The sequence below is a fragment of the Talaromyces proteolyticus genome (assembly GCF_021365285.1).
Source record: "Talaromyces proteolyticus strain PMI_201 chromosome Unknown BGW36scaffold_10, whole genome shotgun sequence".
In the NCBI taxonomy this organism is placed as follows: Eukaryota; Fungi; Ascomycota; class Eurotiomycetes; order Eurotiales; family Trichocomaceae; genus Talaromyces; species Talaromyces proteolyticus.
The window spans coordinates 911,208-937,681 of record NW_025764286.1 but is presented as its reverse complement, the minus strand read 5'-3'; the positions used below and the strand labels follow the sequence as shown (position 1 = coordinate 937,681).

The 26,474-nt window shown below is 46.4% G+C and overlaps 10 protein-coding genes across 10 annotated transcripts; 4 read left to right on the top strand and 6 right to left on the bottom strand.

Annotated features, from left to right (window-relative positions):
* On the bottom strand, window positions 1-2,985 carry BGW36DRAFT_430660 (uncharacterized protein; the record flags this gene model as incomplete). Its single annotated transcript, XM_046220874.1, has 2 exons — window positions 1-1,812; window positions 1,861-2,985. The coding sequence occupies 2 exons, from the start codon at window positions 2,983-2,985 to the stop codon at window positions 1-3; spliced, it is 2,937 nt and encodes a 978-aa protein (XP_046068791.1).
* A 4,237-nt stretch (window positions 2,986-7,222) lies between these two features.
* BGW36DRAFT_30296 (uncharacterized protein) lies at window positions 7,223-9,053 on the bottom strand. The gene is made up of 3 exons (XM_046211837.1): window positions 8,707-9,053; window positions 8,205-8,644; window positions 7,223-8,153 (listed from the first exon to the last, which is right to left on the bottom strand). The coding sequence occupies exons 1-3, from the start codon at window positions 8,719-8,721 to the stop codon at window positions 7,382-7,384; spliced, it is 1,227 nt and encodes a 408-aa protein (XP_046068790.1). The 5' UTR covers window positions 8,722-9,053; the 3' UTR covers window positions 7,223-7,381.
* A 2,020-nt stretch (window positions 9,054-11,073) lies between these two features.
* Window positions 11,074-12,166, bottom strand: BGW36DRAFT_302482 (putative nicotinamide N-methyltransferase; the record flags this gene model as incomplete). Its single annotated transcript, XM_046211789.1, has 2 exons — window positions 11,074-11,603; window positions 11,662-12,166. The coding sequence occupies 2 exons, from the start codon at window positions 12,164-12,166 to the stop codon at window positions 11,074-11,076; spliced, it is 1,035 nt and encodes a 344-aa protein (XP_046068789.1).
* An 814-nt stretch (window positions 12,167-12,980) lies between these two features.
* Window positions 12,981-13,382, top strand: BGW36DRAFT_430657 (Yippee/Mis18; the record flags this gene model as incomplete). Its single annotated transcript, XM_046220873.1, has 2 exons — window positions 12,981-13,079; window positions 13,149-13,382. 2 exons carry the CDS (start codon window positions 12,981-12,983, stop codon window positions 13,380-13,382), a joined length of 333 nt encoding a protein of 110 aa, XP_046068788.1.
* Window positions 13,383-13,613: 231 nt separating this feature from the next.
* On the bottom strand, window positions 13,614-14,756 carry BGW36DRAFT_385489 (S-adenosylmethionine-dependent methyltransferase). Its single transcript, XM_046216917.1, has 2 exons — window positions 14,642-14,756; window positions 13,614-14,560 (listed from the first exon to the last, which is right to left on the bottom strand). The coding sequence occupies exons 1-2, from the start codon at window positions 14,716-14,718 to the stop codon at window positions 13,621-13,623; spliced, it is 1,017 nt and encodes a 338-aa protein (XP_046068787.1). The 5' UTR covers window positions 14,719-14,756; the 3' UTR covers window positions 13,614-13,620.
* A 929-nt stretch (window positions 14,757-15,685) lies between these two features.
* Window positions 15,686-16,253, bottom strand: BGW36DRAFT_385488 (uncharacterized protein). Its single transcript, XM_046216916.1, has one exon. It carries the CDS (start codon window positions 16,165-16,167, stop codon window positions 15,952-15,954), a length of 216 nt encoding a protein of 71 aa, XP_046068786.1. The 5' UTR covers window positions 16,168-16,253; the 3' UTR covers window positions 15,686-15,951.
* Window positions 16,254-18,275: 2,022 nt separating this feature from the next.
* On the top strand, window positions 18,276-19,827 carry BGW36DRAFT_302069 (aspartic peptidase domain-containing protein; the record flags this gene model as incomplete). The annotated part of the gene is made up of 3 exons (XM_046211745.1): window positions 18,276-18,449; window positions 18,506-18,773; window positions 18,860-19,827. 3 exons carry the CDS (start codon window positions 18,276-18,278, stop codon window positions 19,825-19,827), a joined length of 1,410 nt encoding a protein of 469 aa, XP_046068785.1.
* Window positions 19,828-20,990: 1,163 nt separating this feature from the next.
* Window positions 20,991-22,483, top strand: BGW36DRAFT_385485 (uncharacterized protein). The gene is made up of 3 exons (XM_046216915.1): window positions 20,991-21,059; window positions 21,124-21,771; window positions 21,826-22,483. Exons 1-3 carry the CDS (start codon window positions 21,000-21,002, stop codon window positions 22,474-22,476), a joined length of 1,359 nt encoding a protein of 452 aa, XP_046068784.1. The 5' UTR covers window positions 20,991-20,999; the 3' UTR covers window positions 22,477-22,483.
* A 991-nt stretch (window positions 22,484-23,474) lies between these two features.
* Window positions 23,475-24,736, bottom strand: BGW36DRAFT_399673 (Intradiol ring-cleavage dioxygenase; the record flags this gene model as incomplete). The annotated part of the gene is made up of 3 exons (XM_046218545.1): window positions 23,475-24,021; window positions 24,093-24,417; window positions 24,475-24,736. 3 exons carry the CDS (start codon window positions 24,734-24,736, stop codon window positions 23,475-23,477), a joined length of 1,134 nt encoding a protein of 377 aa, XP_046068783.1.
* A 1,322-nt stretch (window positions 24,737-26,058) lies between these two features.
* Window positions 26,059-26,432, top strand: BGW36DRAFT_385483 (uncharacterized protein; the record flags this gene model as incomplete). The annotated part of the gene is made up of 1 exon (XM_046216914.1): window positions 26,059-26,432. A coding segment is annotated over one exon (187 nt), but the record flags the coding sequence as incomplete, so codon positions are not given.
* Between the last annotated feature and the right edge of the window lie 42 nt (window positions 26,433-26,474).

The window sequence follows — 26,474 nt, the reverse complement described above, 5'->3', positions numbered from 1 at the left end:
CTACTGGTCGTTGTCTTTGCCGATGACTGATGGTCGTAAACGAAGTCCAAGGCGGCGGGTGCCGAGGCTCTCGGTGCGCAGGCTCTCGGTGCGCACTCGTGGCTGGATGGCAGTGTAACTCGAGGCCATCTTAATGGAAGAGCTTGTTATACGTGTCTGTGGTACTGTCTGGGGAGAATCGTTTATCTGCGATGGACTGTCGGAGGTGTTGCGATCTGGGGCAACTGTGGGTGACGCGCCATATCTGCGAAATCCGGGCTGGATATTTGCTCCGGATGCTGTTGGAATTGCAGAGGTAGGGGGTGTGGCGTAGCTACGACGCTGCGGAATAGTGCTTTGTACAGAAGGCGATGATTTGAGTTGAGATGGTCCCTGTTGGTAGGAGGTGGAGAGTCGCGTGGAGGGTGATTCGTTGGTATATTCGCGAGAGACACGCTCCCGCGCATTCGAGAGACGACTAGATGAAGGGCCTCCAACTTCTGTCATTGCACGCGAAGACAATGTACGACTGAACACAGAGCTTCGGTCGTCAGAGTCATCTTCCCGCTTCAACCGTTGTGAACCAGACAGACGGTGAAGGCGAGCAAGAGGTGCTGTCAGAGATGGAGTCTGTGGCAAGGCTTGTTCGTCCTGAGAGAATCGACCCCTGCGCCCGGATACTCCGAAGTTTATCGTATTTGCGCGGCGAGTCTCCGTTCGACCTGACGCTCGCGAAGCGGAGTCTTGCTGATCGAAGGCTTCCGGTTCATGGCTCATACTTCGGCGATATCGGGTGCTGGCGGTAGATACAGCGTCACCATTATCGATTGCATTCGGCCGATTCAGCCTTCCCTGACTGCCTGGTCGTGTCTGATCCTGCGATTGATATTGGCTTTTCTGTTGGGAAATCGTTTGCTCCTCTGATAATGCGAGACAAAGTTCAGTCAAGCTGCGACATAAACTGTCTGCTTTACGCCTAGCCTGGCGTTCGGTCATCCCATTCATTATTCCACTTCCATTCACACTTGATACCGCGCCAGATGGAGTCGATGTCGTCGTTGACGTTAGCATGTTGGCCAAAGTCAAAGCATCTGTGGCGGTTGTCTCCAACATACCATACACTTCATTTCCGACAGAAGTCTTCGCCTTTGCCAAAGCCGAATGCAAAAGTGTTTGTATAGGATTTGGGGTTGCAGGAGTACCCGTGTCTAGCGATACACTGGTTCTGCGAACATGTTTTTGCTTCGGCGATGAAGATAGGGTTGTGGCAGTCGTGGCGGCCGTTCGAGGCCGTTCGGCAGAAACGTTGGACATAGCAGCAGCCGATGAAGACGGAAATTTGCCGGTCAATTCTAGCTTTCTTATCCTTGATTTGAGATCATCCAATTCATCCCACACCGTCGATGGGGCGGTCGTAGACAGGCTTGATTCCGTAGTGCCATCTGTTCGGACTTTTTCTGTCTCCGTGGACACTCTTTCTGCACTATCTGAAGTGGATGGTTGCCGCAGAGTTCGTGAAGATAGGTTAGTAAGGTTAGAGTGTCTATAACGTGCATCGGTAATGGTGGATCTAACGTCGGAATATGGTTGAGGCAGTTCAGGGGAGGTTTCGCGATTATACCGGCTCCGCGGTACGCCAACCACGGATCTGGAAGCAGAACCTGCCTGCGAATAGCGGGAGCGGGAACCTTCATCGAGTTGAGGCGTAGACAAGGTGGATGAAAAGTACGGAGATCCGTCTGGCAAGAACAGCGGGCTGCTCTGGTATTTCAATTGCTCGGGAGAAGGGGTTTGCTCTGCTGCAAGAGAGGTTCGAGTTGAGAGGCCCAATTTCTGCGACATGTCAGCACTATACGGAAGAAGCTGCCCCAACCGACTTACTCGTCTCCGATCCAACTTTCCGAGCGAATCTCGTCGGCTCGAAACGCTTGATTTAGCGATATTAAAAAATACGTCGTCACTTCGGGAGCGGCTGTCGTCGGTGCTCGAGTCTTTGACGTCGTCCCCGGGTTGCTCGTCGACTGCCTTGACCGTGCGGTAAGGATCGTTTAGAGTGGAAAGGGCCATTCTTGTCTTCGCAGTATTGCTGCGGGGAGACAGCGGTGTTGACCCTCGGCGTCGCACAGGCGACACAGGGTCGGCCGGCGATTCAGCCTTTCTCGAGAGGGAATCGCGTCTCAGGACGGCATCGATGCTGGGCGAGTTGTACTTGTGTTCTGGACTCGTCGGCGGCGGCTTGGAATATGGTCGAACAAGCCGGTCCTGGGCTTGAACGTTGCCGGCTGTTTGGGGTCTCGGTGAGCTGTCAGTGCTAAGACTGGGGCGCGATGTGGGAGCTCTCCTTGACGAGGGCGGCGGGACTTCTGAATTGGATCGACTGCGGTCCGAGTAGAAAGAATTCAGTTGGGGCGAGGGCGATACAGGCGAGGTCCTCGTGGCAGATGCATGGTTGGCAGCCCCTCGCGGGGTGACGATGCTGTCGGCAAGGGGTGGCATGTCACGCGGCGGAGCGCATTGCACGTTTCCAGCATGAGTGTTAATGTTAATGTTATTGTTATTGTTGTTGCTGTCCACAGCCGGAGACGTCCCCTCGGCAGACCCCGTCGACAGTCGCAAGGCGTTGTATTTCCGCGAGGGGATTTCGGCCAGGGCAGGGTTCGACAGAGCGCTCACGCTGAGCGACGACCGATGTGAGGGCACAGAGTTGCGCTTGATAGGGGTGACGGTGGAGCTGGAGGCCGCCGACGAGGCATGGCCGCTAGTCCGGGGTCTTTCGACTGCTGGCGACTGCGGGCTGGTACTGGCACTGGCACTGACACTGGCACTGCTGCTGCTGTTATTGCCTGAGACATCAGCGCTGCGTCGTGTCGCCTGGCGAAGCAACACGGATGGCCGACGGACGACGTCTGGGTTTGTCTGGCGTCGTGGCCGTGCCGCCCAGTCTGTATACTCGCCGTCGGTCGCGGAGTGTATGGTCGCCACTCTCGATGGCGACGGCAGAGTCATGCTGTCAGGAAGCAGCTCTCATCTGAGCAGAAACAGCAGTGTCAAGTTGTCGGCCGTGGGGGAGGCATGGGCGATAGCGATGGTGCGAGTCAGGGCGAGAGCCGGTGCAAATTTGTCGGCGTCTGCACTGAGGATGAAACACCAGGTGGTGTGGTCAACTGCCAGACTAGAATAGGGGTTGGCTATATAGTATCGAATAGAGCATAGCAAGAGTACTAAGCAAAGTCTAGTTATCAGACAGGAAGGAACATTATAAGGATTTTATTAAGGTAATCTAAGATGGCCATGAATCTGTTAATTAATATTGGAACCGCCTGCCGCGTCCCGTGCTCCTTCCCTTCGTTCTGCCGACCGCCGCCAACTTCCTGACTCGCCTTGAACCTGCATCTTTATTCATCTAACATACTCTAACCTGACAATGAAGTGAATATCAATGAACTGGCAGCCGTCCCGTCTGCGCGGCCTCGTCATTGTGTGTGTGTTGTTGTTTGTTGGTTTGTTATTTGTTGTCGTTGCGAAACTGTGGATTCGGCCAGCCAGAAGAGGAATGGTCGGCTGCCTGACACATCACTCCTACTAATTGCACTACTACCAGTACATAATTACTGGCAGACAGTTTGTGTGGAGATATTATTTGCATCTATGGAGTAGTTATGAGATGCATGCTGTGGCTTACGCAGATGATTTCGGTGTTTCTCTTACTCCTTAGTGGTGAGGACTGACGCTTATCTTGAGTGTATATTGAAATGTCTTGAATATTTCGCTTTTTATTTAAACAATATGAACTTCATGCTTATATATTATATTTAGGACACTGCATCCTTTATCAAATGTTCGGGAATCCACCGGCATATGGGGTGCCTAAGGCGTTAAGTCACGTGCAGGGCAAAATGGTCTTTGTTTACATCATTGACGTATATCCTCCCCACTCAACTCAAACATCAACCTATCAATTATCTAATTTATCCCCAAATAAACTTGATTATTCACACTCATCTCTCAACGGTAGTTAGGAACTGTATCAATAACGGAATATTTACCACATACCTAGAATTTGGACTTTAGGAAGTACCAGATATGCCCATTCATTATGTACAGCTCTGCCTTCAACTATGATAACGCCCAAGGCTTTCCAGGCCTACTAGGTGGCTGCCAAATTGTATCAGTTGACATGCATATGGAGGTCTACATACATTTTTTGTCAGTCTGCTCCTCAGAGCAAACAGACATGTATTGTTTACTTGGAGAGTACTGCGAAGTACTTACTCACCGAGCCTAGCATCCGTTTGTATAGACGCTGTATCAAACGCAACAGATCCCATCAGGGCACCGCCTGTGCTACCTTTATCACACGATCACACTTATAAAAACCCTCAAAAAATATGTATCTTCCCTTCTCCCACCCCCTCTCACCCACACACCGAACCATTACTTATCCTGAAAATGCCCATCGATAGAGACATCCGATGCTGTCGCTCCTGCGGCAGATGCGGCGTTCTGCGACAAGACTGCCCGGAATGCCCGTGCAGCTACTGCCACCAAGCCGGCCACTCTTTGGTCCAGTGCCCCAGCATAAAACCGTGCGCGACATGCAACGAAAAGGGGCACCAGGCTCAACACTGCAGCAATGCAAACCGGTTTGTTGAAACGCCAGAGGAAGTTCAGGCTAGATTGGAGCGGCTTGAGGGGATGAAAAAGGCGCGGAATGAGCGGCGTAGAACGAGGTATGCGCTAGCGATGGGGAGGGTGCCGGGGGAAGAGAAAAAGGGGTCTAGGGGAAAGGCGAAACGGTCGAGAAAGCGGAAGGGGGTTGAGGGAAGCGCTGGTTCTGGGCCTACGGGGAAGAAGAGTAAAATAGAAGGTTCTGGGTCTGGTTGAAGGATTGTCCATTGAAAGAAGAGTGAAGTAAGTACGTCATCCTGTGAAACATCCTATGAAAGCTAAAACATAAATGCTAACTGTATTCCAGGCGTATTTTCGACTTTGAAACAATCATGCTTACTCTCCGCATATTGTCACTGACAAAATTTTAGTTTGTGTAGGTATGCCTCTGCAGAGAATACAAGCCCATTGCGCTGACTTGATTTCAGAAGATGAGGATCGTTTCATTTCTACGCAGGATATGATCTGTGGTCTAGATGATCGTGTACAGTGGTAACCTCAGTATCTGTGGGATTGGATTCCAGTTTTGTGTACTCACAAATTGATAGTCAATATTCGGGCTGGTTATTCACAAGGATTCAACAACTCTAACCATAGACATTAGTCTATAACAAGATATATCCCGTCATCATCTGCATAATCTAGCTTAAAACTTCTATCATCCACCTGTACATGTATATTTCCACCTTTATTTTTTCTGCATCTCATCATAAGTGATGTGATATCACCCTCGATCGAATATGTAGAGAGTTGGTATTCTAATTGATAGGATAACCCTAACAAGAGATACAAAATCAATTCTTGTTGTATTACTCTCTGTGTAACATACATATGTAATCCACTATTAATCCATTCCCCTGGGCATATTAACCTCTTACCGTGGTATTTATTTATACAATTGTATCAAATTAAATACAGCTGATATATCAAGTCTGCATTATATCAATAAATTCCAAGTGTTACTGATCTACGGTCTTGATATACCAAGTATCGCTGGTCGCACTCATGAATATTGGAACAATGGAATATTGTAATCTAAACATTAGCTTGTGCTATTCTACATATACCATATTAAACCGAGCCAGACTACCAATAACTCATTTGTTCGAGTCGACACTATCCAATCTAGAACATTCACATCCCCAAGCAGATAACAGCTTTATCGATTGATTGATTGATCATGAAACCCGAAATGTCGCAGTAAGCGGGAGTGACATATTCTATCGCTGCACCAAAAGACCAGAAAATTTTTTTTTTTAAAAAAACAAAAGATATTGCACTGTTCTCGAAGGACCTGTCATGGATAACATATTATCTATAAATAGCAGGGCAGCATTAACCACTCTTATTGAAATTAGTTCCTGTTCACTTGATTTGGGGGTGTATTGCTAAACTGGCATGGTGAATAACAGTTCTCTTACGATCGCCTTAACTCTTGAGATGAATCTCTAGCCGAATCTAGATCCTGCTTTGTCCACCCCTCCTCGCCTACCCAGTACATGTCCTCTCATACGCACTTTCTCCCCGGAGAAATTACCCAATCCTTTACTAACAACTAGCAGCATGATAGTTGGCAAATGCGGGGTGGCCAATCGCATCCGTACTCCATTTATCCGTAATTAATATTTATGGTTCGGTATTTTACTAGCTAGAAACAATTCCTCGTACTACAGCTACTGCCGGATCAATCACTACATCAATATATGTATGGATGTGTATGGATGTGGTGGTATAGGTAGTATAAGCGACACACACCTCCCCTACATCAATATGTATAACATTTCAACATAAAAATATGAATTAAATGATGAATTTGAGGGAATTGATACATCACATCTACCCCTAATACAAGTCTCGTACAAGACTAAATTTGTCGTATCGCACCCCGCTCGTCCCCCCCCCGCAATAAGACCGATTGATGTCCACATTTAATATTTTATTAATAATTAATTATTAGCTGAAGAAGAATGACCTCGGTTATCTCTGAACAGGACTCGCGAAAAACGGAGATGGTAATTAATGGGTCTCATCTGACCTCTCTAACGAGATCACCAATGATAATGGAGGCAGTGGGTGTCATGTCGGGTCGAAACATTACTCAATAGCAATGTAAGATAAGTATTGAGGCTATGTACATAGAAAATTGTACAGTACGGTAAGTTACATAATAGTTAACTCATTGTCTATAACTCTTTGCGGATGGCATCACCTGACACGATCATTAATAATGTGGCCAGTGGCAAGGCACCTGACCAGTGCCCATGAACCAACCAGACAACTGTGGGGCGCTGCTTTCGCCATGGCCGGTCGCAATGACACGATTCCAGGAACTGCTGGCACAGTGGAACTCTATTCCGGCCAAGTTTTAATAATTTCAAAAAATTATTTGGGAAGGAAAAAAAAGTGGAATAAATGACATCGCATTGAGCTATGGATGCGGAATACAATCAACTCAATGGTACAAAGTGCGTGCTCATAACGCACTCGCAACAAATGCCCAACCGGGCACGTATAGTTAGTTGTAGTATAGTATACTCATAATACACGCTGAATGCTATCCAAAGCACCATTCCTGGATACTGGCCTCGGGATAATAAGGGTAAGCCATCTCCAGCCAGGACGGGAGACGGAATCAAGGAAATAAGGTGAAATTCGTACAATGTCGTAGGAAACGTGACCGATCGAGGAATGTAGAATATAGAATATATACATCCCGAGCGAGCGCCAGAAAGAATCATTCTTCCATCCGGCCAAAGACTCCGTCGTCATCGTCGTCGTGCGTCTGGCGGCTGCCAAAGTCGACGTCGTTGTTGCGCCGGTGTCGAGACTCGCGATCTGCGTCACCCATCTTCACGTCTCGTTCATCCGAGACTTTGTAGGATTGCGATGGGTCCAAGGTAAAAGAGCCAAATACGGCCGGCTGCGATCCGGCAACGCTTAGACTGTTGTTTTTCCCGCTGCTGGAACTGACTCCGTTCTGGCTTAGATATCGTGCTGGTAAAGGTGGAACAGGCGGCACGTCCGCAGACATCGCGGTGGCTTTGGAGCGAGGCGTGCCAAAGTTGCACAGCCGAATCGCTGCCGCCAGATCGGCCGCATCGCTGTCGTCGTCCTGGCCACCGCTTGTTTCCGCCGTCGATGGACGGGTGTCGATGCTCGAGTGCCGGAAATGCGAGAAGGCCGGGGAATGGAGGGGCCCGCTGTCAGCATACGAGCTAGACGCAACGGACTGGTAGGAGCGGGAGAAGGCCGAGGAGGTGTAGCGCTTGTTCAAGTCTGCCACGTCGTCATCATCATCGTCGTCGTCCATCGGTGGCGGGGTGGTTTCTGTCGAGCTGATTCCGTCGTGGGGTTCGGATGAGGCATCCGCAGAGGCAGAGGAGTTGTCCGACTCGTTCTCAGCGTTCATAGCCACGAGAACGGTGGCAGCTTCGAGCAGCTGCACCTGCTGATGCTTGGATATCAGGAGCTTGGATGTCAGCGCCCATGCCGGATCATGCTCCCACCTGCGGAGAGGTCAGCCATCAGTAGCGGAATGAGCGCCTGTGAGTACACACATATGCTTGGTCAAGCAGCTGCTGTGCTTATATCCCTTGCCGCATTGATCACAACGCAGTTCAGTTGAGACGCGCTTGCCCTCGCCGCGCATCAAGTGCGAACCCTCGCTGGCTCGCCGATTCCGGTTCTTCGTGGACACAGGCTTGCCGGCAGGAACCGGTCCATCGACGGCAGTGTTCTCGTCGATCGAACTTGGCGAGTGTTTCCGATCGGCGGCACTGTCAGGGCTGGCGGCATGCAGGCCACGAGACAGGTAGGAACTGAAGCCGGAGGAGGCTCCGATGGAACTGGCCTCGGACGGCTTGCGGCTGACACTTTTGCGGCGAGTGACGCGGTGGTTGGCGTTGATGGCGCCCAGGGATATCGAGTGGGAGTGGTTTCTCGACTGGGGCTGTCGGACGGGCATGCCCACGGGGGCGACAGGGCGGACGGAGGTTTCCTGCGAAGGTCAGTACGCCTCCAAGGCCAGGGGGTGGGTGGGTAGTCAGGGTAGGGAGAGACCTTGAACGAAGCCATGGTGGACAGCGACCAGATCTCAGGTGGCAGTCACCACGGCGGGTATATATAGGCAGGATAGTATATAGGCCACGAGCAATTGGATGGAAGAAGACGGATTATTGAGGCGGGGGACAGTGAAGTGAAGCAAAAGTACGGAGGAGGTAGAAAAAAAGCGAGTGGAAAGTGGGAGCTGCAGCTCAGGTGGGCGTGGCTTGCCAAATAATCAAATAATCGCTGGAGACGGCGAGTGGCAGCGGCGGCGCAGCGAATTCGCGGGGATTCCAGGACCCAGGGGCTAGCGCGCAAGCGGCTAGCCTGTCCAGAATTCCTGATGGTCTCATTACGTATTTACTTACATTTGTTTCTTCTTTGCATTTATTTACACATTTGCATTTATCCCGTATATATAGAGTATATACACTTATATTGTTGGCTCAACTGGTGATGCATATCGACTGGTGTATTAACGAAGAGAAGCGCACCGAAGCACGCAGAGCTGAGCCTGGACTAGTGTAGACGCTTTAGTACTTAGTCACGGTGGTGGCCCACAGCCTGCCTTATCTCTCTGCCAGGCACCTCATTGTGGATAAAGAGAGATAACAGTACAGAGTATATTTCGCATCTTATACAAGTAATAATATCTCCAATATGAATATAACTTATGATACAATGCCGTATATATTCTATACAAAATGTCCACTGTGTACATACGGCATGACTATGGCTATGTCCCTAGGAGGGTCGGCTGACTGAGCCCTGGCCAGGCCCTATCGGCCCCACTGGCGTTGCTGGCACTTATCTATTGTATTATGCACGTATTCGTATTATATTACGTAGATTATTGTGTAAGTACCGATTACATTATTTGATGGTATAGGTGTATGTATGTATATATATATTATATATTATATTTACATATTTAATAGTACAATGATGTTGTCGTATCTCCAAGGCAAGATTTGAATGTCGGTGACTGCGTGAATAAGCGAGCACATCCGTGTGACCCGTCAATACCTCCAAGTCTCTCGCAGACTAATAATACGTGTGTAATGCTTATTGCTAGTCGCCCCCAGGCTAAGAATAACCCGAACAGCCAGCTTGAAGCGCCATGATAGGACTGCCCAGCGCTTAAGCTAACTGCTTGTCATCAGCCTGCTTCTAAATTAATCCCGACGCGATTCTATTCTATTCCTATTCCTACTGCTCCAAGAACATGTACGTATTAGTAAGTTCGAGGTGAACGATCACGATCGTCAGGCACCGCACTTTAACTGCGATACACTATCTACTACTACCTAGTGCCCCTACGATCCATTATTTAATATTATGACTATTCTCCCTGATCGGCTGTGTTGTGCCCTGATAATACAACCCCAATTGGCCCACCCGCCGGCAGGGGTGTATAATGTGACCGTGCAGTACGAAATGTGTAGTGTGGACGCTGGAGTATGTACCGCCGATGGTAAGGATCAACAATTGATTGACCGTGCCAGCCCGCGTTGCATGCGACGATTGCGTGGTCTAGATTCACTGTGGTCAGATTGCGCAAGACAAGCGACGTCATGGTCGAGTCGATCTGCCTGAGACGGGAATAGTAGTCTTTACTTACACTCTACTCGAAGTAGATAGTACATGTAGCCTAGTCTCGCGCAGGCCATGTCCGACTGCGCGCAATAATACTGGTACGTACTAATTAGTCGATTCCGCGATCCTATCGGGTTATCACGCCCTGACAGGCTGACCCTGATCCTGCTGACAGTGAAATAAGAAAAAAATATAGGCGCACATTTTGCTGCGTGCGAGAATAGTCAACAGAAGAATATTGATGTAGTAAGAATATATTGTCACAATACAGCCGCACCACGTAATCGGAAACTGGGTTTCCGGAACACATGGCGTGATACGGTACCAGGAATAGAGCAGGATCCATTATATTGTTATGATAGGATTTAATATTCATTCGCATCTTACAGTGCAGAGTGGAGGAGCGGTGGGCCGTGACGTCATTTCTCTTTGTTCCTTGGTTGCTCCGACATTTTTTTAAAAAAAAAATAATTGTTAACTAATTTTTGGCCCTTGAGTACTACTTACTCCTTCGATTCTCCACAATTGCTCTCTTTCGGATTTAAAAAATTATTTGGAGATTCTAGTTTCCAGATTATGGTATGCCGGAGTTACCACCAAGGCCTTTCGGGCAAACAATTGACGATCTGTAGAGCGCCGATGATAGGTGATAGTATACATCAGGATATTAGAGTAGGTGATATTTGGATATTTGTGTAGTGTCGAGTATACGTGTACAATCTATACACTATCTATGGTGCTACTATACGAAGTATTATCGTCATCATCATACATAGGTATAGTAATTTATGACCGTCCCAGCTCCGCTATCACGCACCATCGTTTGCGATTCTCCGGGCCCTCATCCGCCCTCACCGCCGCCCACTCCCGCCGAACCTCCCGGCCTTCCTCGCCTGCATCTGCATTCAGGTCTCGCTCATATATACGCTCAATTGCCAGTCCTAGCGCCACCGCCGTCTCGAAGAAGTTCGCAACAACAGCCCGACCAGTATGGAACCCAGCAACAACCCACACCCGACCCCCGTCGCTGAGAAACCACAGCAACGTTTTGGCCAGATTGGCGTGCTGCGCCAGCATCCAGAGACAATCGGCAGCAATGATCCGTGAGAATCTGCCCTTGTTTGCCAGCGCGAATTCGTCGTCTAATACGCCCCATTCGTGCGGTTGCGACTTGATCTTCGGCCGGAGCGACGCTGGCACGTTTTCCATTATATTATACTCCATCGCCCCGAGGAACGCCGGTGATGAGGGGTGGTCGGTCATTGTGACATGCGAGGCTGAAGAGAGCACCGATATAACAGACGGTAGGCCGGCGCCTACCCAAGTTAGAAGCATTCTTCAGGCCTAAAGATGAGATGAGATGAGATGACAAACCAGCACCAAGCTCCAAAACCCTATGTCCGTCAACACTCCACATCAACTTATCTTCTCCCGTAGAATTTTTCTTTGCAGCCGCCGCATCTTCCACGCCCGCGGCCACCACCATCGCCGCGCTCCAGAGGAAATGCGCAAAAAGCTTCCTCCCTTCTTCGACCTGATTCGCTCTATTCTCCGTGTGCAGACCAGCTGCAATCTCATCATTCCGGTTCTCGCTTTGCCCGGGGTAGTGGGGGACCATGATGGTCAGATCGCCGTACATTGGCGACGAGTATCGGAGACGCTGGCCAGGGTCGCCGTGGAATTGGGGGGCGTCGTCGGGGAGTAGGTGGGGCAGAAATGCCGAAAATATATCTTCTACATCGTCGTCCTCCTCTTCATCTTGTAGGTTGTGCTCGTTGAGCTGCGAAACTTCGGCTTGGATGGTTTGTAGGTTCTGTGTGGGTGTTTTTTGCGACGTCTGATCTTTGCGGGGGAGGGGTCGGAGACGCGACTGCAGCATGGTCCTGCTGGGTTCGTAGTTTGGTCTTCATAAAACGGAGCAATTGAGTAGTTGTATTATATATAACCTCATTTATACTGCGACCTAGAATGCAATTCTGGCGAATGCGAGTGTTGGAGAACGGTAAACATCAGATTGATGTTTGATACGACAATTTTCCATGTCTTGTTTGCACTGTTTGCTGCCTTATCGGATTCTACAGTGACATTGCCCCTGCCAGCAAAGAGACAGCAGGAGTCTCTATACAGTCCACTCACAGGATACATGACAGCATGACAAGCATCATCTAGTTGAATAAATATAGATTTTTGAATATTTAATAGTATCGGCGACAACCTCATTGTTTAGGCTGGCCCAGCCACGTGACACAACAAGTCACATGCCTATCTAATCAGTCGGCCTATCGTGAGGGGACCGCCAAACCCGCCGACAACACCAATCAGTCCACGACTCCACGCTGAGCTGAGGCTTTGTTCTGCTGCCTCCCGATCCTGGGCTTCTTCACTATTTAACCTCTGCATATTCTGAAAGTCAGCGAGAGAGTTGTTAGAGAGAGTTGTCCCGCCCGAGCCCAAGCGTCCGCCTTGTCCCGCATCTGCGTCCTTATCACATCATCCGTCATCGATAAGCCGGCGGTCGAGCATATATTTACAACTACAACAGAGCTGATACTTCGATTTGCGTTCTAAATATACAACTCTAGAACAGTTCCCCCTGAGTTGAGGGAGCGTCCCTCGTCAACCGATATTCAAGACCAAAACCCCCGATCTGACCTAACATACTTATCCGATTAACTGAGTACCACGACGGCAGCATGGGTCTGGCGTACAACGTGTACTTGAATGCCAATAAAATCTTTGGCTGCAAGCAATGCAAGACTCATCTTGCAGATTACAACGACATTATCAGCCGGGTAGCCTCGCCTTCTTTCCTTCCTTCCTTTGTTTCCTTCTTTTGGTGTTGGCAAACTAACATTGCTCAGAACTTCCGAGGCCAACATGGAAAAGCATACCTCTTCAACACCGTCGTCAACGTCACACTCTCCGATGCCGTTGAACGCAGCATGACTACGGGCCGACACGTCGTGCGCGACATTTCATGTCGACAGTGCCAGGTGGTGGTGGGCTGGAAGTACGACAAGGCATACGAGACGCCAGAGAAATACAAAGAGGGGAAATTCATTCTCGAGGAGGAGCTGCTATGCGTCGTTGGATAGCTCCACCTATTCTATTTTTTTTTTTTTGGTTATTGGTTTGTCTGGTTATGATGCATTTGGTGTCTGTCACAGAACAGTCAGACAGTGGCGTTTGCTTGGAATGGATGGGCTAGCGGCGCGCACCGGAATTGGGCGATTATTTATTAACTCTATTTTATATCATTATATCATCGACCTATGGCGTCGTTTCATATGTATGTAGTCCAGTCGTTGACATGCATACCAACAACCCTGACCTTTAACTCTTCCTCTCAAAACACACCGTATACACCCCCTGCCCTTGATACCCCCCAAACCCAAACTGTGGATAGTCCACACGACCCCAAACCCTCAAATCGCCCGTTGCCAGAAACCATCGAACCAGCTCCTCCTCCGTCCAGTTACAGCTTGTCACCACTAAGAAACCGCCCGGCCGAACGAGTTTAGCCGCCATGAGTGGATATTTATGGCAGATGCGTTGTTGGACAATCTTGCCGTTCCTATCACTCTTCTCACTATCATCCTTATTGCTTGTGCTTGTTTCCTCAGCAATAGTTTCATCTGACAATGAAACAGCATCAAACGTGCCCTTGTCAAGAACAATATCGAATCCGTTTCTGTCATACGGAAACCAGGATATCCTCTTCCCACCACGCTGCGCAAGGGCATCTTCATTAACCGGGTCGAGCACATCCCATTCCTCAAAGCGAATATCCCGCTGCTCAGCCTCTCCACCGTCACCCTCCCCCTCTTCGTCCTGGTCCCCTTCGCTATCATCACTATCATACTCCTTATCAGTAGCATACCCGGTCGACACTTTCAACCGCTGCAATTCCCTGGCCAACTGCACACTCTGCGCCGAATAATCTACCCCGACCATATCCCCGCTAAACCCGCCTTTCCTCCGCAACAAAGCTAGCATGCCGCCATTCCCCGTCCCCAGATCTAGAATCGTTGTCTGCGCGGAAGAAGTGTTTCGTGGGGAGAGCGGGAAGGAGCGGGAGGTTAGGAACTTGAGGACTTTGCGCGCCGCCTGGTGTTCGGAGAACCACGATGTTCCGATGTCGTCGTCGTCGTCTCCTCGTACTTCATCATCGTTATCATTATCCGAGGGATTTTCCGTGGCTGTCGTGAGAAGAATAGCATCGGTCTTTTTTGAGCTAAGGTATTCCAGCGATCGTTTGTAGTATGTTTCCCAACTACATGCAACCAATGCGAATATACATGCAATCAGCTATTATTTCGAAACCCCCCAAAAAGAGATTCAAGACTATACGTACTATTCCTTCGTCCCAAGCTCGCTGGGATCTAAATACTGCGGATGATCATCCTTGGGATCGGGACCTTCTTGGGCCATATTATAGCTGTGATGATATCAATCAATTAATTTTGTTAGTAGTTATTGATCTATAAATTTCTATCATCGACGTTTTATTTGGTCTGAGGCTGCGGCCTGCCCCACTATGTGCACGTGACTAGCCTTCCCTATTATGGCTCATTAGGGCAAATTCAGTCAGATAGCATTTCCACGTATGATAGGGTAAGGGTACAAGGGAATGATTCGACCTAGAAGTCTAGTCTCTCATTTTATCATTGGCCTTACCTTAATCCGTCTGTATAGTGAGGTGTCTGTATTGCGGTGCTGTCCGATGAATCATAAGCCTCAAGTGAAATAATTGGTTATTGGCAGCATGGCAGGGACTGTAGCTCAAATAAGACAGTACATTACAATGTCTGGATCAATATTATTCCTAGTTCAAGCCATATCTACATTATCATTTCTTGGCAAGTGTTCAGAACCAAGGCTTAATATTTTGCGTGTCGAGCTGATTGTGCAATCTAGCGTAAATCAAAACAGGACTGCACGGCAGAACACAAATCAGCTCTAGTAACCGCCAGCTCAGAATTCCTCAAAATCAGCTGCTCCTTCAATACCACCTATAGTGCGAGCGATCTAGCGGATACCCACAGCGCAAGCATGTAACGCCGAACCTCAACCTCAACCCCAACCCCAACTAGCAACAAGCAGAAATGCAAAATTTGGGAATGCTGGCACAAAAACTGTCACCGAAAGGCGACCTGCCTGGGACAATATAATCTAAATTTAGAATTGCAACCCCCACAACACCTCCCTCCCTCCGACTCGGCCATCGATGGCTTCTACTGCTACCCATCCACCATCGCCTTTCGCCAAAGAGAAATTGGCTGCTATGACCCCCTGGCAAGGTGCTCAAGTATAAGCTCAATTGAAACAACGGCAGTCTCATACCGCATTGACAAAAGCTGCTGCAGAAGAAAATTGGAATAAAAACCTGCCAAATTATCTTAAACGCAATTACGCCCAAATAGCGATTGGCGAATGTCGGGGGACTAAATCAGGTCAAACGAGTATATCAGCAATATCAGCAGAAAATATAGCTGTGATGGTGCAACAGTTACGAGAGTGCTCCGATAGGATTGCGAGAATGGATACACTTGTTTTATGGTTGGCTAGGAATCGCAACGAGAACAAGAATATCAAGGTAACATTCTCAATGGTAAATTCCGGTCAATTCATCTATATTTTGGAAGATTCCAACCAATTTTGGTGTCATAGCGCAACGAAATTTTGAAGCAATTTAAGGGTACGGACTTGACACTGAAGGATGAGCTTACCATTACTCCAGATCATCTGAAAAGATCTATCGCCGTTATCAAAGGAATGTTCACAACTATGATCCACAAGGTCCAGAGTCAAAGTTCCGAATCTCAGAATGCTCTCGCACCTGGTGGGCAACCACCATCTAAACGCCGCAAGCGAAGCCATTCTACCACACCTGCGATGTCTACAATCAACTCGGGTCTCAAGCAAAACCCAAAGCGCCTACAATTTCAACGGCCACTGCACCTGGGAACTTTTCACATGAAACGTCGACTAGTTTAGGGTTAGGTTATTTTTTATAGCAAAATTTAGGGTCATCATTGCGTCGTCTATTTAGATTATATAGATTGACCCTGCTTAAACTTGGATTATTTATTAGCACGCCATTTATACATACATATACTTATTTCTTTGGATCTATTTTAATTATATTGTTAATCTATTATTACTTAAGGCATTAAGTTAGTGTATAATTATTATTTAATCTTAGAAGCCTTTATATGGTTCAACCCAACCATATCATATCCTGTTACAGCCAGTGACAACTATAGTGGATCCAGGTCTATGACACTTATATACTATTGAGCATAATTTGGGTATTTTGAAGCTAAGCCCAAAAATAATTAGAGGCAAATTAATCTGACATAGGGCATTATTTCCAGTGAACCTATCAAACTTCTTTTTCAGGTGTCTCGAGATCTATTCCGGCACATAACTTGCTATCACAAAAGTTGCAACAAAGCCACACCAGAATACCGGTGCATTTGCAGAGATCAGATATCGTCTCTAGTAGTCATTGAGAATGTGAGTGACTCCTTCAGGAGTGCCTAGGGTCGTTTCATATTGTAATCTCCACCCCTCGACAACCTCGCGATTTCCCACGAACGTTGCAAACTGAGAGAGACTAGCAATGGAATCCTCCCAGACTGAACTGGCAGACATATCTGCACCTTTATGAATGAAGTACTGTCACGTTAACACTAGACTTCGCTGGAACTCGTAGCTAAGAAGTCATCTAATGAACAACTTGGCGCTCTCTGGTTGCCAAGTACTGGCAAAAATTGCCCGCTCTGAGATCATAACAAAAGCTCATCCACGACTTTGCTAGCAAGATTTGTAGCACCGTGAGATTTGTTGTGAACTATAAAATGCGAGAATTGTTGGAGGCCGATATAATATCCGCTGGATGCACATTGCCTCCAACCCATTGCCTCCAACCCATTGCCTCCAACCCATTGACCAAGTTATCAAATCCCAGGATTTGTTAAATCATTAAGTTAGTCATATTAATGCTACTCCCTAGTGATATTCACCAAAGAGGAATAAATAAGCAATCTTAATTTAAGTTATGCGGCGGCTTACAAACGACGTAATCCGCGTTCATTATTGGTACTTTAAAATGACACAAGCAGGACCGGCATGGACTCATCATCTAGTCCTATTTTGGTCAGTTCCACTCCGTTAAGGATCAGGGGCTAGATGTCAAAATTATTTACGGATAACTTAAACCTTTTTCGAATTAAAAGCACGTCGATCTCCCTTCCCCTAGGCCCTAGGTTGGATTGACATTGTACAACTTTTCTTCTTTTTTCCAAAATACAAGTAGAAATACAGATTACTGTCGTATCTGACAAGTAATCAACCATATTAAGCCATTTATTGTGTACGAAACTCTCATTTTAACTAACGAAAGAGGCGAATAGATTGGTCTCTTACCTCGCTTATTAGACAACGTGGGTTTATTTGGGGCTTTTATTGAACTCCGTTGAGAGTCGGTATTAATCATTTGGAATTAATTGTGTGGTGATTAAAATAACGACGGAGTTCCACGGGCTACTATTCCAAAAGAGTTGCTTCATTCGTCGTCCGTGTTATTTTTGTTATTGTGATACTAAAATTAGACCACTCGCGGCTGAAGCAGCTCGGATCAACTTTATTTCCGAAATAGGAAGTCGAATCGCAAGCTCGACATATTGTCCATCAGCTACTATGGAGACCTCTTAAAAAACATGAGCTGGAAAAAAAATGACTGGCTGGTTTCGATGAATTGTAGAATGGTCAATTAATGCGCCCGCCTCACCTTTTGCTTCAGATATAGCCCCATACTTTTGTCGCAGGATTTAAAAGGCTCAGACCTACGCTCTTCTAGATTCAAGTTCTCAGGTTTTTCTTGCTATTCATTCATTGCTGTACTCACTGTTTTAGTTATTAGCAACAGCTTTAAACAAAAAAAGATTCAAGTTGGGAAAAGTAAAGCTGCCGATATTTTCAAAATGCGCAGTTCGTGCTTTTCGCTGCTCCTGATATCAGTTGCCTCGGGAACGAATGCCCTGTCTCTTCATAGGCGAGACGTTCCTGCTGTTGTTGAACTACCGGTCCAACGTCGCCACACTTCAGCCCAGTCTTTGCGAAAAAGAGATTCCACGGTTGACCTGGCACTGACGAATGTATTTTTATCATATCCTACACGCATATACGCCGGCAAGCTTACAGTTTTGGACAGGCAGAGATTCTTTACGTTGTCAACGTAACACTCGGAACTCCCCCGCAGCCATTTTCACTCCAACTAGACACTGGTAGCAGTGACTTATGGGTGAATGCTGTCAATCAAACCGTCCCAGGGCCCGCATTTGACGCCAAATCTTCGTCGACATATACAGCGTTAGAAATTACCCTCAATGACACATATGTTGATAAATCGACTGCTTTTGGCCCCTATGGAACTGATACCCTTGGGCTGGGAGGTGTAACCATCGACGACTTTGAATTCGGTATTAATGAAACACCCTTTGCGCGTAAGTAAAATACAAATGCTTAGTGTTTCTCCGAGAACAGTAATGCTAATTATTTGCTCTAGAGAGCATTCCTGGTGTTGCTGGACTTGCCGGAGTGGGATACAAAACTATCACGTCCGCATCTGCGTTTGATAAAAAACCCTACGACAATCTCCCATATGCTCTCGCCGACAAGGGAATAATCAAGTCACCCGCATACAGTCTCTGGTTGAATGATCTTAGGGCAAACTCTGGCACCATCCTATTCGGCGGCGTAAACAAGGCCAAGTACATCGGCGAGCTCCAAACCCTACCTATCATTCCGATAGGCAGTACTTATGTAAACTTAGCCATTGCCTTGACTGAAGTGTCCGTCCAAGGCAGCACTGGGTCTAACAGTTACACAACCAGCTTGCCACTACCAGTGACACTCGATAGCGGCACCTCTCTTACACTCCTGCCAGAATCCTTGGCCAATAATATCCTCAATGAGGTGAACGCAAGCTTCAACGCCACACTTCAACAATCTGTTGTTGATTGTGAGGTTGCGAATAAAGATTACAATGTGACTTACAGTTTCTCTGGTGCGACAATCACTGTTGGTATTAAGGAACTAGTCGCGCCCGACCCTCAGAATCGATTACCAGAGAACACTTGTATCTTTGGAATTATGCCAGGTTCTGAATCAGATGGCTCATCGGCCCTTTTAGGAGATACTTTTCTCCGCAGTGCGTATGTCGTCTATGATCTTGGTAATAATGAGATCTCCATTGCCAACACGAATTTTAACCCGGGTGACGATGATATTCTGGAGATCGGCACTGGCGTCACTGCAGTACCAGGTGCAACTCCGGTTACTTCTGCTATTTCCATTCTTGCATCGCAAACACCGTCTAGCAGGGTAGTTCCGTCGAGTGCAACTGCTATTCCAACTGCGACACAGTCGAGCACTGCTACACCAAAGCCTTCCACTGGCGCGGCGGCGATCCCATCAATCAATGCCAAATATCTTCTCTCTGGTCTCGCGGGTGTTGGTCTTCTTATGGTATAAAGACACTACCACATCTAAAATAGGACTCGATCGTGATAGATTAGGCAATAAGTCAAATTAATTGGTATAAATTAACCAGTGTACAAAGCATAGAGAAGAAATCTAAATTATATTATGAGGCGCGAGAGACAAAACTCACTAAGTCAAGTGATCCAGATAGGCCCAAATTGCTGGTTGTATGTAGCATAACAGTGGTAACCAGGGGCGACGTTTAAATAGTCTCTAACCCTAAATTCATTGGCTCCTTGACCGACGTTATGACCACACACAGGGACTGCAATGGATAAGAAAGCAGACCAATTAAAAATATAAGAAAAGAAACTGCGATAACTATGATTGTGCTCATCGTGGTTGACATATCGATTGCCGCTTTTGCTTCAGGGCAGTTTAGGGAATACCTGAACGGCGCATCACAAATAATAGAAAGTTTTATTGAGTCTAGGCGGTTGAAAAAATCGACCTGATAGACTCGCATATTGGATAACGTTTCCTTCCGAACAATCTGAGATATGGAGCGATCCTTTAAGCCCTGGCCTTCAAAGTACAGTCTGTTACGATATCAAGGCACAGCTTCAGGAAACAAGGCTAATTCATTAAAAGACGGCATATGGAGGAGGACGAACCTAACATGAGCAAAACGCGGCCTTACAGGCCGAGCAAAAGCCAATGCAGAGAGACATATCATAGCATTGAAAATTCGCAAAGAAGCGACATAAACAAAACTTCAAAGAACAAAGCCTGGCTAGCAACCGAGCCTCTAACTGTGGAAATTGTCCATGGCCAAAGCAACATGTTATTTGCGTCCTCCATAGCGGGTGTCGGGACATGTATTTGGCCCCCATAACTATGTAATGCAATCCAACACCCAGCCCACTTGTTTTTGGTTATATGTTATTGGGAATATTCCTTCAAAAACTAGTATCTATATAGCGATCTATAAAAATGAGCGGTGATGGTGCGCCAAGGCAGAACAAGTAGTTATTATCTCAACTCTTATTGGAACCCTGTCCCGGATAAAAGCAACTGCGGCGCTCAATTAGAGGGGATACTCACTCTGAGTATTATTGACTTTTCTGCACCTGGTGTCTACGTAGTAGACCGTACTCTAGATCGGTTATCAACACCGAACTTCCCCTGATAGTTTCACCCTATTAGGCTTATTACCACAAACCATGACTCGCGTTGGTGGAAGAAGCAGAGCCTGCATAACGTGTCGGCAACGTAAGATAAAGGTCCGTGTCCTAATCAGTTCAAAATTTCAGAATTAAGTGATTCTAATGCGGGAATTGGCTATAGTGCGACCTCGCACTACCTGCATGTTCACAATGTCGTCGTTCGCGACGACATTGTCCAGGTCCTAGAACAGATGCGTTCTTTGTCCATTCGATCGTCTCGCATGACCAAACTCATCAGCCACTACATCCAACTCATGCTTTCGGACTGGCCTCTACAAATCGCCTCTTATTAATGTCTGCATTCGACCAGTTCTTTGTGTCAAATTACATACAGTCCTATGGGCCTAGACAAAGCAGTGCGACTCCCCCATTTTGGCTAATAGAACTCCCATATCTGGTGTCATGCCAGACCGCGATGCCGACTGTCCATTGCATCCGTGCGGTGGCATTATTGTTTTACGGCAATCTAATAGATAACATCGCGATTCAAACAGAAGCATACCGAATGTATGGAACAGCGTTAAGGAGCCTTAGTACGCTCATGCAGAAGTACGGAACGATGAGCAACAACCAATCCAACCCTACGTTATCTGATAATCTGATCTGCGCACCAATCATGTTATTCCGCTTTCAAGCAATGATTGGCTCCCCTCTTCATACTTGGATGTCACATCTAACTGCTGCGACCTTCTTACTTCAGACGCAAGGTCCTGAAAAATGTCGTAGTGGCTTAGGGCGCAAATTTTTCCTAACTGTGAGATTATACATTGTGAGATTTTTCATTTCTTGAAGTGAAGATGGAAAACTGATTACTGCTATTCAGTCAGTCATGCGACTAATTGAGCCAAGCTATAATCGGCCATCTTTTACTTTACATGAGTACTTGACAATTCCTTTTCGAGATGCTCGAAGAACTCGGCTTGATTGTTTGGTGGACTTACTACTCTGCTTTCCAACAGAGTATGATCTCAAGAGCGAATCAATATCAGCTGGATCTAGGTTAGCAGGAATCGCACCAAATGATATTTGTAGAATGGAGAGTTACATCTCGAAATTGGAAGATTGGTGGCGGCAGAACATGTCCCTTCCTCAGGGTGATGATAATAATGACAAGCAGCTATCTCCATACTCATCCAGTTACCTCAAAAGGAACCAGGTCACGACTGATGTGTACGTTTTGCGGTCTATTGCATTGTATAACGTGGCCTTGATAGTCTCTCTATCACATTTGTCTCGCCTTCGATTGTCTCCACTATTGCACAAGCATCAAATTGAGTTACACTGTAGTCAAGTCATTGCAGCATGTGAGTGTATGCAAAAGGCCCACGGCTGGACTCCAGGCAGTGGAGCAACATTTCCAATGATTTTGTGTCTTTATATTGTAGGCCTGCGGAGCCCATCCCAGTATCAGAGGCAATATGCAAACAAGAAACGTCTAGATTGGGCCAATACGTTGTTTCACACGAGAAAATGATGTATAGATGGAAATTGAACACAATTTGTAACAATTCAGAATCCTTCGAACCTGAAGATATCTCACAAAATAAAAATTTCCCACTAAGCTGATGTTGTAAGATGTGCTATTATCATATAGACAAAATATTGTCTCAAGACTAACATTCGACCGCAAGTGCATGGCTGTGGAACATGTTGCAATTTGTCATCGTCGTGCCGAGAAGTATGAGGCCTGGTACATTTGGATATATATCAGTGTGTAGAAGATCGAAATCAACCACCTTACTTCAGTTAAGTATCTAAAGTTCATAGCCAAGTCGTTTTTATCTTGAAGAGATTATTTTTGAGTGTCTTATTTGCATTGTGCACGTGTGACCTCGCAGCCGAACAGCGAAGTGATATTGTTCTAGCTGAGGAGCTGATAATGCATGCTTAAGGAGCAACCCTAGAGACATCTGGGATACGGAGTTTTGGCTGGCACCTCAATATCTTGAGGCTGCTCAGTGTAACACTTGGGGAGGCCAAAAACTAGAGCAGTAGTGAGAACAAGTGGGCCTCACGAAACTGCTTATATCAGTTACAAGACCCTCGTTAAGGCTCAGCCACAGGCAATCTTGGCTGTGTAGTCACGTCTCTTGGCCGAGCTTACTGATACAGCCACAAACTGGCTGCTCAGAGCACGAGAGGAAATCACCCTCGACCATTGTCTGTGTACTAGTCCACAACTGACATGGATTGTTTCCCAATAATCAAGCTTTCTCCTATTGGAAAGTATTACAAAGACCCAGATAATATCACGTCATAAGACGGGGTTTTTTTATTTTATTCCGAAAGACAGCCAAACTGAAACACAGAAAAGTACAATAATAACAAAAATCAATATCAATAACACCATTTTTAAAAAGGAAAAACATCACGAAGAAAATTTGTTGACTTTTACCAAGATTAGACTCCAGCCTTGAAGGATAACCAATGGCATTGGTCTTGTTTCCAATCCAGGAATGTAAAATTGGATTCTCAAAGTAGTGAAATCGTCCCATTCATGAACGGACTCTCAGGATTTTCAACTCCACCATCCTCACCATACCAGGCTGCAGCGACGTAATAAGGGCTATTGCTGGTCCAATCTTGGGTCATATTGATGCCAACCTGGATCCAGGCAAACAGGCCATCAGTAATATCATCTCCAAGGTATAAAAACTCTGGGAATGGATCATAGTCATTGTCTGCCTGCCCAGGGGTAAACCTATCTTCTTCATTGGTCACAACCGGTTGTGTATTGGTGTTATACGGATAAGTCTTTTCAACAGCATTTCGTAGGACTGTGTTATAGAAGAGCTGTCCAACATGTGAGATGGCGCCTGTTCCCACTTCGAGAGTGCCATTTGGGTTAACCGTCACATTGCTGTGCACTAAAAGATGTGTATGCGTTGCCCTTCCGTGATAATGACCAGGGAAGATACTGTCGAAATTAACCACTCCATCTTTATCTGTCGGCTGGACACCTCGCAGATATGTACTATTCCAGCCATCAGCTGCTTCATTAGCGGCTATATCGATACCGCTGCTTCTTCGTTAGTCGCCTCTCTTTCATCATTTCTTGATAATAATAAAATAACAGGATTTCAGACTTGCCTGTAGATACCGCTTGCATTAGCACTCCAATGATCCACCCATAAACCTGGAACAGGTTTGCAGGTGTTAAAATCAATGTACTGTACTTCTAAATGCAAGTCGATGCCATCACACCATTTGTCCTCGACGACATTCTTGCGTATATGTTCACCCCACACATAATACGGCCCCGATACAATGCTTGGAGTCAAAATGCAGCTGGTGTTGGCCGAGAAGATAGTATGCTCTGGTGTGTTCGGTGTGTAGTGCTTAACTCCGGTCATATTATGGTTAATGGCTTCGTACGTATCGAGAGACTGTAGATCGCGGCGGAATTTTTGTGCTTCTGCGAGAAAGAACAAGGTTAATGATATATAATATATATACGTATATACATACTTACTTCCTGTGATATCGCGCTTTTGACGAAGCTCATGGACAGTATTCGCACGACGGACAATGCTTCGTGCTTGAAGAGCACGTGCTTCAAGAGAGTTGGAACAAGCATCCAATAAGTGCTTCCCGGTAGCTGCCACGAGATTCCGAGCGTGAATCTCATTCTTGACAGCTGTAGCATCATGTATTTCCCCAGGATGGCATATCACGGGAATCACAAGTAAGGCAATTCTAGCTAGAAAGCCGGCGAGCTTTGATACGTATACCATTTTGTTGTAATATTCTCAAATATCAGTTGTAGAAGAAATATAATGTTTTTAAATAAAAGCTTGATAAACTTGTGTTGACAGGCAACTGCTTGCTTTATATAGCCTTTACTTCGGAAATATATCGACACTGCTTATTTGGATATTCTTAAGTGCCGAAGGTCAAGATCTAATACTATGAAACCAATCTTACAAAATTCAGTATCCAAGTTTAGGGTTACTTGCTAAGACATATCCAATAAAGTGAGTAAAATTCTCTGCCAAGTGTTTCTGTGGAGAATTTCTACAACGCAAAACCTATTTTTAGGACAGGTTGTCTAAGCTGTTTAATTGAATATGTGCATTTTATTGCGATCAGCGACTTTCTGGACCTGTCGGTACCTTCTAGGTAGTAATGTGATAAGCAAAATTGATGTCTATATCTACTACGGTTGACCCCGGTGATTTTCTTAGTACGGTGGGCCACGCAACTTTGCCGTAATAGTCAATATGTGGCTTTCACTAGACCTGCAAGGTAAAGTCTCCCCACTATAAAGCAAACCAGTCATTAAAGATTGGCTGAACATCAAGACGTAAATTTACATAATTCCCACATACCATAGGAATAAAAAACGTACTAACAAAATCAACGGGGTCAACCATAGTAGATGTCGACGTGGATTGTGGCTTATAGTCACGCAAGATCGTTGTTAGGCACGAACTTGACATGGAATATGACCATCAACAAGGATATGTCTGCCTGTCTGCTTGGTGATTGGGTTCTTCCCATGGTGTGTTTAGGGGTTCCCCACAAGGGTACGGAAGTTAAAGGGGACCTTGCCGGAACGGGTTAGTTTTCCGAGTTAGGTACTAGATAACGTTTAACTGTGATACTATCTGAACTGATGCCCCACATGTGAGGGTTGCCAAACTGGTCCGAGTTTTCATAGTTAACTCCAATCTCCTCTCATGGAATAGCAGACCGAGCTTTCCTCTTTCGTTTTGCTACGCAGCAGAGCAGATGTGGCGTTGGATATGAGGGTGCACACGAATAAGTATTTTGCTTATTCGTATTCGACTAGGTGTCTCGGGGTCAATTTTCTAAGGATTCTTCATTACGTAGTATTGTTTTCGATGCTAAGCGTTTCTTGCTGCGCCACTACCAGACAATATCCGCTTGGCCCCTTCATATCTAGAGCTCTGCGATTATTTTTAGTCTTGAATTGAGTCTTGCCAGGGCAGAGCATAACATCAAGAAGGCTTCTGAGTGGCTGAAACGAATCCCACATGTGGAATGGATATGGGAGTCTCTCATGCAGACGCTGCAAGGCTATTCAGGCTGGGTTAATGCTGTCGCCTTTTTCATCCGACGGCAAGCAGGTCGCTTCAGCATCTGATGATAAAACTATCAAGTTGTGGAATGTTGGTGCTTCCCTCTGCTCAGTCAGAATGTGGGGGAGCTCCATAGGTTCTCTCTCTAAGTTTCATAAAGGTTCCCGGCAAATCCAACCTCAGCCTCAGTTGAGAGTTTAAAATTCTCATCTAATGGTCATTTTCTCCAGACAGACCTAGGTATTACTAAGGTTGATAGTGACTCCAAAGGTGGCCTCTATCTCGAAAATGGCTGGATATGCTATGGATCAACACCGGTATTTCGGATCCTACCAGGCTGCTTACAGCCTTTTTGTGACCATGTCCGAAGTGATTATATTATAGTCGGTTGTATGAATGATTGGATTCTGTGGCTTGAGTTTGATGTAGA

Excerpts from the sequence above, each read along its gene's own strand:
- BGW36DRAFT_385485 (XM_046216915.1), top strand. The coding sequence starts at position 21,000 with ATGACTCGCGTTGGTGGAAGAAGCAGAGCCTGCATAACGTGTCGGCAA. Across the intron at positions 21,060-21,123 it reads GTCGGCAACGTAAGATAAAG|TGCGACCTCGCACTACCTGC; the intron begins GTCCGTGTCCTA and ends AATTGGCTATAG. Across the intron at positions 21,772-21,825 it reads TAACTGTGAGATTATACATT|TCAGTCATGCGACTAATTGA; the intron begins GTGAGATTTTTC and ends ACTGCTATTCAG.
- BGW36DRAFT_385489 (XM_046216917.1), bottom strand. The coding sequence starts at position 14,718 with ATGGCCCAAGAAGGTCCCGATCCCAAGGATGATCATCCGCAGTATTTA. Across the intron at positions 14,561-14,641 it reads GAGCTTGGGACGAAGGAATA|TTGGGAAACATACTACAAAC; the intron begins GTACGTATAGTC and ends GGTTGCATGTAG.
- BGW36DRAFT_30296 (XM_046211837.1), bottom strand. Across the intron at positions 8,154-8,204 it reads AGCTGCTTGACCAAGCATAT|GTGGGAGCATGATCCGGCAT; the intron begins GTGTGTACTCAC and ends ACCTCTCCGCAG.
- BGW36DRAFT_385488 (XM_046216916.1), bottom strand. The coding sequence starts at position 16,167 with ATGGCTTCGCTTGCGGCGTTTAGATGGTGGTTGCCCACCAGGTGCGAG.